The sequence below is a fragment of the Nomascus leucogenys genome, chromosome 1a (assembly GCF_006542625.1).
Source record: "Nomascus leucogenys isolate Asia chromosome 1a, Asia_NLE_v1, whole genome shotgun sequence".
Classification (NCBI taxonomy): Eukaryota; Metazoa; Chordata; class Mammalia; order Primates; family Hylobatidae; genus Nomascus; species Nomascus leucogenys.
Window position 1 is genome coordinate 66,680,727 of NC_044381.1, and position 12,394 is coordinate 66,693,120.

Genomic DNA, 12,394 nt, shown 5'->3' on the forward strand with positions numbered 1-12,394 from the left:
GGATTACAGGCATGAGCCACCGCACCCGGCTCTGTTTTTATTAATTTATATTTATTTACTTTTGAGACCTAATTAAAAAATTTTTTTTTGGTAGAGATTGGGTCTCGCTATGTTGCCCAGGCTGACCTTGAACTATTGGCCTCAAGGGATCCTCCTGCCTCAGCCTCCTGCATAGCTGAGATTACAGACATGAATCACTATGCCTGGCAGGATTAGCAATTTTTCTAAAGGTACACTTTGTTATAACTTTTTATTTACACTTTATTTCTACTGCTAATAGATTTTCCAGGATTTATCCCTTCTTTAAAATAGTGTTCAATTCTGGGTAAGCCCGACCTAAGGGTTTGAAATGATAAATGGGATAAAATCATCATCAAACAAATGCATGGTCAGACCACCTTTGTCATGTGGTCAGAGTCATCTTTGGTACTTGATGGGATAAAACGAAATACCTGACAGGGTCTTACGGAATGAGTGATTTTTAAGAACTATAAGAATTCAGAAATTAGGGTAAACAGTGTGTGGTACTATTGTTAGAGAATACATTAATTTCAATTTAAAAACAGAGGGCCGGGTGAGGTGGCTTACGCCTGTGATCCCAGCACTTTGGGAGGCCAAGGCGGGTGGATCACGAGGTCAGGAGTTCGAGACCAGCGTGGCCAACATGGTGAAACCGTCTCTACTAAAAATACAAAAATTAGCTGGGCATGGTGGCACATGCCTGTAGTCCTAGCTGCTCAGGAGGCTGAAGCAGGAGAATCACGTGAGCCTGGGAGATGAAGGTTGCAGTGGGTCGAGATTGCGCCACTGAACTCCAGCCTGGGTGACCAAGCAAGACGCCGTCTCAAAGACAAAAAACAACAACAAAAAAACATTAGGTCTAAGCCATTTTTTAGAAGTAAGCATATTTCTTATGAGATATAGTATTGGCTGGGTGCAGTGGCTTAGGCCTGTAATTCCGGCACTTTCGGAGGCTGAAGCAGGAGGACTGCTTGAGTCCAGGAGTTTGAGACCAGCCTGGGTTATAGTGAGGTCCTGTGTCTACAAAAAATAATGATAAATAAATGAATAAAAATTATAGTATTTTATTTATACTATTTTAGTCAGGAATATCATAAACATGTGGTTGTTGAAGAGGTTAAAAATTATGAAATGGCATTCTCTAGGGAAGCCTGGTTTGCATGTAAATTCCAGAAATCTCTTCATTTACAGGCTTTGAGTCAAAAAGTAGAGACGATTTTTTTTTTTTTTTTTTTTTTTTTTTTTTTTTTTTGAGACGGAGTCTCGCTCTTTCACCCAGGCTGGAGTGCAGTGGCGCGATCTCGGCTCACTGCAGGCTCCACCCCCCGGGGTTCACGCCATTCTCCTGCCTCAGCCTCCCGCGTAGCTGGGACTACAGGCGCCTGCCACCGCGCCCGGCTAATTTTTTGTATCTTTAGTAGAGATGGGGTTTCACCGTGTTAGCCAGGATGGTCTCGATCTCCTGACCTTGTGATCCGCCCACCTCGGCCTCCCAAAGTGCTGGGATTACAGGCGTGAGCCACCGCGCCCGGCAAGACGATTTTTCTATACTTAGCTGTTGGAGCATTCATCTGTTTAAAATTTAAAACATAACCCAGGCCAGGCCTGGTGGCTCATGCTTCTAATCCCAGCGCTTTGGGAGGCCGAGACCTGCGGATCACTTGAGGCTTGAGGTTGAGTTTGAGACCAGCCTGGCCAATACGGTGAAACCCCGTCTCTACTAAAAATACAAAAATTGGCCAGGCATGGTGGTGCATGTCTGTAGTTCCAGCTACTTGGGAGGCTGAGGCAGGAGAATTGCCTGAACTGGGAGGCAGAGGTTACAGTGAGTCGAGACCAAGACCGAGCCACTGCACTTCAACCTGGGCAACACAGCAAGGCTCTGTCTCAAAAACAAAACAAAAACAAAAACACAAAACACAAAAACATAACCCAGGTGGCCAGATAAAAATAAATATTATAAAAGGGCTGGGCGCGGTGGCTCATGCCTGGAATCCCAGCACTTTGGGAGGCCGAGGCGGGCAAATCACTTGGGGCCAGGAGTTCCAGACCAGTCTGGCCAACATGGCAAAACCTGTCTCTACAAAAAATAGAGAAATTAGTCAGGCGTGGTGGTGTACGCCTTTAGTCCCAGATACTCGTGAGGCTGAGGTGGGAGGATCTCGTGAGCCTAGGAGGCTGAAGCTGCAATGAGCTGACATCCCACCACTGCACTGCAGCCTTGGTGACAGAGCAAGACCCTGTCCCAAAAATAAAGAGGTGGGGTTGGGGATAACAGTTGAACCCCAATCTTCAGACTCCTAAGCTTTTCAGTTTTATGACAGTGCTTCATCTTAAGGTAAATGGAAAGTAAATGAAATAATTGTTAGAATATTAATGTTTAATAAGTTTATTTCCCGCTGAAATGACGTTTATAAGGTTATCATATAAGCTATCTACCATTATCTAATTTTCTTAATTTGTGAAATAAAAACAGTATGTTACCATATACTGTTTATAGCATCTTGCTTTTTAAACAGATACTCATTTCCTGTTTTTCTCCCCTTGATATTTGAAGGTTTCACGTTATTTTACTTTAAGTCTAATTTTATCATTAACCATTTGACACAAAAATGTGTCCTTGGCAGGGCGCAGTGGCTCACACCTGTAATCCCAGCACTTTGGGAGGCCGAGGCGGGTGGATCACCTGAGGTCAGGACTTCGAGACCAGCCTGGCCAACATGGTGAAACCCCGTCTCTACTAATAATACAAAAATTAGCCGGGCGTGGTGGTGGGCGCCCTTATTTCCAGCTGCTCCGGAGGCTAAGGCAGAACTGCTTGAACCCGGGATGAGGTGGCAGCAGTGAGCCGAGATTGTGCAACTGGACTCCAGCCTGGGCGATAGAGTGAGACTCCGTCTCAAGAAACAAACAAAAAACCAAAAAACCAAAAATGTGCCCTGAAGTCTTCCACATTGTATTATTTAAGCCTCACGTGGGGGAGTTAGCAAGGTCAGTTTACACATGAGATAAACTTAGTAAGGTTAAGTGCCCAGATCCAGGCCATACAAGCGGTCGTTCTATATTCTAAATCCTATGCTTTACCGTCTAGGCTTCTTAAAGTTAAGAATGGGTAGTGGGTGAGAAGCTACTATTAACCATGTAAGATAAAATGATATTTTAAAGATGAACAGATGTCGCATTCTAAAAAGGCGAAAACGCGGCAAGGCACAGGAACTCTTGATAATACTGCAGTTTTTAAGAAACGTGGGCTGGCCTTGACGAGACCTATAGGCAGACAGGGCTCAAACATTCAAAAGAGCTGTAGAGTAAACTCAACTCCGGGAAAGCGCTGCACTGACTGGCAGATTCCACACGAGACAGCGGCCTCCCACGTGTCTTTCAGGAAACATACAAAATTCAAGGGATAAAGGAAGTCAAGAAGGAGTCGCGAAAAAGGAAAAAAAAAAAAGCGAACAGAACTTCCCCGGGACGTTGAGGGTGCGCGGAGAGTGCGGGAAGGCTGGGGCGGGCGGAGGGAACTCGCAGAGCATCTGGCGGGCACCGAGGTCTGGGAACACGCCTGGAGGCAGCTCTGTTCGTGGAGAGAGCGGGCTGCCCGTGGGCCCCACCCTGTGGAGCCCCCCAGTAGATCTGCTCCCCCTGGTTCGGGTGGGCAGGGGAGGGCAGAGGGCAGAAGAGAAAAGTAGGGAAGGAGACGCTACAAGAGCCACAGGTGGGCGCGGATCAGAGTCCGAGGTTCGAGGGCTCTGGGCTGGCCGCACCTGCGAGCCCTCCGAGACGCCGTAGCCCCGCCCCTCCGGCGCGAGGCGCCCATGACGCTAGGCGCGCGGGCCGCTCTTCTTACAGAGGTCGCTCTTGTCCGAACGGTCGGTCTCTGCTGCGCCTGCGTGGTCGGGAGGGGAAGTGAGGCGGTTTCTTCGGCGCCTTTTCCGGCAGCGGCGGCGGCAGAACTGGGAGGAGGAGTTGGAGGCCGGAGGCAGCCCGCGCTCGGGGCGGCGGCTGGAGGTAAACCCCTGGGCCAAGCTGGAAAGGCGGGCCACCTCGGTCTTCGCTCCTCTGTGGAGCTCTGGCGGTAACTCCCTTCTCCCTCTCTGTGTCTCTGCAGGCAGCGCACCGAGTTCCCGCGAGGATCCATGACCTGACGGGGCCCCGGAGCCGCGCTGCCTCTCGGGTGTCCTGAGTCGGTGGTGAGCCCAGTGCTCTCAGGCCGGCGGGCGGGCCGGAGGGCTGCAGTCTCCCTCGCGGTGAGAGGAAGGCGGAGGAGCGGGAACCGCGGCGGCGCTCGCGCGGCGCCTGCGGGGGGAAGGGCAGTTCCGGGCCGGGCCGCGCCTCAGCAGGGCGGCGGCTCCCAGCGCAGACTCAGGGCCCGGGTGGCAGCGGCGACTGGAGGAATCAAGTTGTGCGGCCGGTGATGCCCGAGTGAGCAGTGGGCCTGGGCCTCTGCCCTTAGGAGGCAACTCCCACGCAGGCCGCAAAGGCGCCCTCGCGGCCGGGAGGCTTCGTTTCGGTTTCGCGGCGGCGGCGGCGGCGGCGTTGTTGGCTGAGGGGACCCGGGACACCTGAATGCCCCCGGCCCCGGCTCCTCCGACGCGATGGGGAAGGTGCTATCCAAAATCTTCGGGAACAAGGAAATGCGGATCCTCATGTTGGGCCTGGACGCGGCCGGCAAGACAACAATCCTGTACAAGTTGAAGCTGGGCCAGTCGGTGACCACCATTCCCACTGTGGGTTTCAACGTGGAGACGGTGACTTACAAAAATGTCAAGTTCAACGTATGGGATGTGGGCGGCCAGGACAAGATCCGGCCGCTCTGGCGGCATTACTACACTGGGACCCAGGGTCTCATCTTCGTAGTGGACTGCGCCGACCGCGACCGCATCGATGAGGCTCGCCAGGAGCTGCACCGCATTATCAATGACCGGGAGATGAGGGACGCCATAATCCTCATCTTCGCCAACAAGCAGGACCTGCCTGATGCCATGAAACCCCATGAGATCCAGGAGAAACTGGGCCTGACCCGGATTCGGGACAGGAACTGGTATGTGCAGCCCTCCTGTGCCACCTCAGGGGACGGACTCTATGAGGGGCTCACATGGTTAACCTCTAACTACAAATCTTAATGAGCATTCTCCACCCATCCCCTGGAAGGAGAGAAATCAAAAACCCATTCATAGGATTATCGCCACCATCACCTCTTTCAATTGCCACTTTCTCTTCTTTTGAATTTGAACTCTGGAGTTACTGTTCTACAGTTTGGGGGGGGGAGGGGGCTTGGGGGTTTTCTCTTTTGTTTCCCTTTCTTTTTCCTTTTTTTTTTTTTTTTTGGCTTTGCGTTAGGATGCTCCGATCTGACATTTGACATGAACACAAAGTTACTAGATGCTCTTGTTGACTTCCAGCAGATGGGATGGGGGAAACACAGCAGTTCTTGATAAAGTCCTTTGTAATAATAGTTTGATTTTTTTATTTCGAGAAAATCTTTCATTTTCCTATGTATGCTTTTTTCCTTTTTTGCCCAGTTTCCTTATCACTTGCTGTAGATGGCTTATTTTGCATTCATGCAGACTATGTTGCAAGTCTGTTTCATTTAGTAAACTGAAAATTATTGCTTAATCAAACTGCCGTTTGTCTTTTATATTTAAGGCCTTTCCCCCCCTTCCTTATGAGTTCTAACTTAGTAATTTCAAATGTGACCTTTTATATCTAAGACCAGTATAGTAAACTTAGCCCACAGTGGCAAATAATGAGTAATATTGTAATGTGTTCCAGTTGCACCTCAGTATGTTAAACAGGTAATGTAAGAAGTTCTCTGAAATGTCAGCAAATAAGTTCTGAAACATACATCATGCATGAGTAGGAATAAAACCCAAGTTCCCCATAACGTAGCTAACTTAACGCTGCATAAAAATATGAAAGTGTAACCCATGAAGGACACTTTTTCTTTCCACTGCAAAGTTAGCCACTTTGCTGTTTTTCCTCTTTTTTAAACTTTAAAAATAGACTCTTTCCAGAAATTGGAGCAATAATGGTGTTACCACACACAGATTAAATATTTGTAGATATTTTAAGTGACTTTTGGGCAAAACTGGAATGTATACTTTTACCTTGTTTCAAACGCCTAAGACCAGTAATTTAAAAATTACTAAAAGGTTTACTTTGTTCATTAATAAAGCATTTAACAATTCAAATTATATGCACCTTTTACCTAGTTGAAGAAAATACGCATTCCTGTTTTCACATTATAGCAACTGATTAAGCTGGAGCTATAAGTCATTTTTTATAGATGAGTGATCCACATCTCCATCAATTAGAACACTGGAAAAGATGTTTTATAAAAGTATTTTGTTTGTAGGATTAACTCATGCAAATAAAAAAGATATCCTGTTGGTTCAATAGTACACTGTCTCCTTTAAGGAAGGAAGCGTGATGAATGAATGATGTGTAGACTTGAGGGATGACTATTAAAGGGGACATAGGATGAAGAGAACCTACAGATGACAATGAATGTAAACTTACTTTTCTTCATGTGTAAGCAGTGTGCTCGCTGGTGATACCCAGATCCTAACAAGATTACTTGGTTAGCTGGTTAGGACCAGTAACTGGATTGTGACCACTATGATAATATTTTGAACCAAATGTTAATGCTTGATGCAGAATTGTAAAGCAGCATCTGGTTCCTATATAGCCTTAAGGATTAATTTTAGTGATCCTCAAGGAATTAAATAGGGAATTTCAGAAATGTAGACTGCAAAGGCAGTATACAGGAAAAGGTGGAGTGGGTTTTGTTTATGAGGGTGTCTGAAAACTAAAATTGAGCGGGATGTCATGGTATAGTTGGACAGTATTGGTCCTTCACGCTTTGGCCATATTGTATAATGGAGCTTTTACCAAAGATGTATGAGAAGTGTAAGACTATAAAAAAAAATGAACTATTCAAAGTAAAACTCTTGACAAACATTTTACTTAAAGCAGATGCAAAAGGGTATTCTCATGTAGGCTCCTGTTGGTGCAGAGGGATTTTTTGATTTCAAGATACAACTAAAGTACGAAGTTCTCAGTTTCACTTTAGTAGAAATAGCTCTAGAAATGAGGCTGATAAACACATCTAAGAACACTGGTTGCTTTCTAAAATTTCCAAAGCTCCACCATAAATGTAATTCTTAGTGTTTTAAATGATTGCATTTTAAAGTATATAAATATGGGTTATCCAATATCAATGCTACAGTAACATCCTGAAACAAAACAAGCACAAAGGTATAAATGCCTAAACTGGAGGAAACTTGAAACCCTCATGTTAAATCTTAAATGTAGTATTTCTAACTTGTGAAGACAGATTGGTAGGCAGCCATTTTTTTGTGTCTTAAAATAACTGGGGGCATAGTTAAAATTTTATACATCAAGTGATTGCTATTATTGAATGTTGCAGGTGAGATGTGGTTATTTTTAGTTTATTTGAAATGTTCGACTGGAAAGGGGGGAGGGGGAAGCAAATATTTGAAATTTGGAAAACCCTAAACCTTTTGGTAAGAAATTGTAATTTTCACTTAAAATTTTCTTTAAGGATATAAGAGGTTTATAATTGATGTAGTTAAATTGAACAGTAACCATTGGTGACTGGAGCAGGTAATTATAGCCTGCAGAAAAAATTATAATCTAAGAATTTTAAAAATAAGATCCTGAAGTTGTTTAATTGCATCAGTTTCTGTATTTATGTGAATTTATAAACTGCAGTAAGTTTTGAATGGGTTTATCTTGTTTAATATAAGTAAATGAGTCTGTAGACTGTGATCTCCCCAAACTAAAAAGTACAGTACTTGGAATTGTGTTCTTTATGGTTGTAGTGTTGGTAAAGCACTAATATGCAGAAAATAAAGGAATTACACAGTGCAGTTTCTCACGTTATGTTACTCGCTTGAACTAGATAAGTGGGACGTGTGGTGTGTCGGGCCATGTTATTCTCCAGGGTATGTGGTAAAAAGTGACTTAATTTGGAAGTTACCTGACTTTTGTAAGAACAAAAAAAATCAATTTGGTTCTTGTAAATGCTGGCTGTTTGAGGTAGTTCGCCCTGTTTTAGTTCCACCAACTTAATCTGATTGTATGATAATTTAGAATACAACAGTTAAACAGTTTTTAAAATTTGAGGTCCCATAGCAGTCTTTATTCTGTTTTTTCCAAATTACAACCTTAGCATTTTTAGAAGTACAGAATTGTGTCTCAAGAATCGGCCTTAAGTCTTAAGTTCAGGTCTTAATTCTTTATAGACTTTTGGATTTCAAAGTTTCTTTTAGAGGTCAAATTGTCCTATCAAAATGGCAAAATTGTATTCATTTAGAAAGTAAAATAGTATCATACAGGATAAGGTTGGAAGAAAGAAAAGTAAAAGATGAATAACTTGTTGGATAAAAGGGTTTGAAAGACATTCTTGTAAGCCTTTCCTCCTATATCAGCAATTTTTATAGTTTGATTTTAGAATGTCTTCATGTGATCTCTAGTATGATTCAACCCCATGTTAATATTAATATATTTAGTACTGTGGTTAAGATACTGTGACAAAGTATCAATTTGTCAGTGCTAGCAGTAGAAAATATTTTCCCCATGAATGGGTTTTTATGCTTTAATATAAGCTTAGAAATACAGTAGCCATAATCTGAATGGTGATGGAGCTTACAAAATTCCAAAAGTTATTTTCTCAATACCTTGCCCAATATGTATCAGGATTACAAGTAAGGTAAGTTGTATCTTTCCTTATAGGTAAAAACTGTATTTGTAAAACCACATACAGCAATTATGAGACATTTTTAAGTGATTAGTCACTGAACATAATATATTTGGAGTATAATATTCAATAGTATCTAGCCTTTTGCTTTAATTAAATGGTAAGGATTAGTAAAGGTTACAGTATTAGAGAGTTTACAAAAATGGAATGTTGGGAGATGGAGCCATAGAAGAGGCAAAGCAACTTCTTGCTTTGCCAAACCAAAGTTGCCAGACTAGATTAGTGAGCTGAACAGGCAAGGAACACACAGGTGAGATCAAAGAAGGCAGAACAAGTCTGGATAGGGATTTAGGAATTAAATTTGCAATTAAATATAATTCAAGTAATGGTAAATTTCAAGAGAATTAGACTATAAGAACTAACCTCACTTTGTGGGAAAATAAAAATTTTAACCTTTTCCCCCTTTATTTGAAATGTTTTATGACTACTTGAAAGAATTTAAAAATGAAAGTATTTGTCAGTTTTGTCCTTGAATATCTTTCGTTTGTTATAGAATACGTATTTTGTCCGTAATATTTGTTTTATAAGTGTGAGGGTAGATTTTTTTATTGAGAGCCTACTAATATGCCTGGCACTGTTTAGGTGCAGGAGATCGACAGTGAAAAAAAACAAAAAATCTGTATTCATGGAACTTACATGGAGGTTTGGGGGCAGAGAACAAAGATCAAATGATAAGTAAAAGTCTGTTAGGTTATATGTTATATATTATACAATATGTATGTACACATATTAGGGAACAGGTAGGTGTGTTCGGAGAAGACCTCACTGAGGTGATGTTTGAGCAAATACTTGAAGGAAATGTTAATACTGGTATAATTGACATAGTCACAGAAAGATAATAGTATAGTGTGAAGCAGAGGTGGGAAAACTATGGCCAAGGGCAAATCTGGCTGCAGCCTGTTTTTTATAGGGACTGTGCTAGAATGGTTTTTACATTTTTAAAGGATTTGTAAAGTTTGTAAGAAAAAACCATGAATGTGTGACAGACAATATATGGCCTGAAAAGCCTAAAATATTTACTATCTGGTTCTTAGGAAAAATATTTAACCTCAAGTGTAAAGCCAGTTTTTAAAACATTATCAAAATTTATATGAAATCGAACAATTGAAAGTGAAAGACCATTGTTAAATGAATCTAATCAAAATTTTAGGACACAGAGGCTGGGCGCGGTGGCTCATGCCTATAATCACAACACTTCTGGAGGCCGAGGCGGGCAGATCACAAGATCAGGAGATCGAGACCATCCTGGCTAACACTGAAACCCCGTCTCTACTATAAATACAAAAAATTAGCCAAATACAAAAAATTAGCCGGGCGAGGTGGTGTATGCCTGTAGTCCCAGCTACTCGGGAGGCTGAGGCAGGAGAATGGTGTGAACCTGGGAGGCGGAGCTTGCAGTGAGCTGAGGTCGGGCCACTGCCACTGGGTGACAGAGCAAGACTCCGTCTCAAAAAAAAAAAAAAAATTTAGCTCAGTGACACAGAATTTCCATATTTTATACATTTAGTGAGCTAAGACTTGTTATTGAGTAGTCTAACCTGAATTTTTTTTTCTAAATGAGTTTAAATGCGTGAAATCAGTAGTTTCGCAGTTTTGATTTTAACATAGTTGTTTAAAACTGTGTGAGTCACTTCATTTTAAATATTTCTTTTATTTTTGTGGTAGTTTTACTGGTCTTTGGATTTAAGTTAAATGTGATTCTTTGTTAAGTGTCCTTTCTTCCAGATAACCTAGATTAGTTTGGTGTAGGTTAAGATAACATCATTTAACTGTGGCTTTTTTATCCACTGTTGCCGTAGTTAAGTCATTAGTCTATTATTTTTATGGAGAAAGTTTGTAAGGGGAAGTGTTTTATTGACGTGGAAACTATTATGGTGCATGATATTTGGTTTCTTCCAGTATTATTCCTCTAACCAATATAAACTAGGAAAATTTGCTTCACACATGGATTATTTCTTGCCTAGAGAGTTATATATTAATACTAAATCATACTAAATAATTACTACTAGTAGGATAAGAAATCTATATTTTAAACTATTTAAACTATTACAAAGTTGTGAAACCTGTAACTATTTTAGATTACTACAAAGTAATCTAGCAGAAGTTACGGAAGTAAATTTTATTGAGGACATTTACAAATGAGCTTTAAAAAAATGAAAACATTTGTAGTTCATAGAAAGACCTATGTGAAACTAGTTATTTATGATTATAAAAGTTGCTTTCCGTTACAGCTGAATAGCCTGAGAAAGTTATAGCATATGAGAGGGGAAAAAAAAACATTGTTGTGGTAGAGCAGAAATTTGGATCTTTGAAGTTTGTTATAATAAGGCAAACCAAAGTGCTTTTTCTGCATGTCTTTATTTTTTATTTTATTTATTTATTTATTTTTGAGATGGAGTCTCGCTCTTGTCGCCCAGGCTGGAGTGCAGTGGCTCGATCTCAGCTCGCTGCAACATCTCCCTCTCCAGTTCAAGTGATTGTCGCGCTTCAGCCTCCAGAGTAGCTGGGATTACAGGCATGCGCCACCATGCCCAGCTAATTCTGTATTTTTAGTAGCGATGGGGTTTCACCGTGTTGGCTGTTTCTCGAACTCCTGAGCTCAGGCAATCCACCCACCTCGGCCTCCCGAAGTGCTGGGATTATAGGTGTGAGCCACCCTGCCCTGCCCATGTGTTTATTTATTTGAGAAGGAGTCCTGCTCAGTCACCCAGGCTGGAGTGCAGTGGCGCGATCTCGGCTCACTGCAACCTCTGCCTCCTAGGTTCAAAAGATTCTCCTGCTTCAGCCTCCCAAGCAGCTGGGACCACTGGCACACCACAACACCTGGTTAATTTTTTTTTTTTTTTTGTATTTTTAATAGAGATGGAATTTTACCATGTTGGCCAGGCTAGCCTCGAACTCCTGACCTCAGGTGATCCACCCACTTCGGCCTCCCAAAGTGCTGGGATTACAGGTGTGAGCCACCGTGCCCGGCCCATGTGTTTATTTTTAAAAGTTAGTTTTATGAATAAGTCCTAAGTTGCAGTTAGGCCTAAGGAAATCAAACTCAGAAATATTCTAAGAATAGTAAGAGTTAGCATTTACTGAATGTTTGCCATGTGTCAGGCATTGTTCTAAGCATTGAATGGGTACTAATTCTCTAAATCCTCACCGTCACCTTGGGAGATAGGGCTCTCATTTTATAGTTGAAAAAACTGAGGCATACAGAGGTGTATGTTAATAAGTAGCAGAGCCTGAATTTGGATTCAGGTAGTCTCTGCTGTACTATGAATGTGACTAAGGTGAACCAGTGCTTACTCATGTTGTTGGTATTTTTTTGGTGTGTGTTTTCTTATAAATACCTGGCTTTATGTAAATTTCCCATAATTTTCTTATTTTATCATCAATAAGTTTTGAGTCCCTGTATAATTTCACTCTTTTATACAGTGGAAAACACAGTATTAGGCACTTAAGGGACTTTTTTTTTTCTGTAAAAATCAAATTTGACTTATTGATAGTGAATTTGACAGATCATTGTGAAAAATAGGAAAAGTTAAAATTTTCACTGAGCTGATTATTTGTATACTTATTTATATATAGATTTCTTTTAAG

The 12,394-nt window shown here is 41.9% G+C and overlaps 1 protein-coding gene across 1 annotated transcript; it reads left to right on the forward strand.

Annotated features, from left to right (window-relative positions):
- Positions 1-3,893: 3,893 nt before the first annotated feature.
- ARF6 (ADP ribosylation factor 6) lies at positions 3,894-7,913 on the forward strand. The gene is made up of 2 exons (XM_003267654.3): positions 3,894-4,029; positions 4,130-7,913. Exon 2 carries the CDS (start codon positions 4,617-4,619, stop codon positions 5,142-5,144), a length of 528 nt encoding a protein of 175 aa, XP_003267702.1. The 5' UTR covers positions 3,894-4,029; positions 4,130-4,616; the 3' UTR covers positions 5,145-7,913.
- Positions 7,914-12,394: the final 4,481 nt, after the last annotated feature.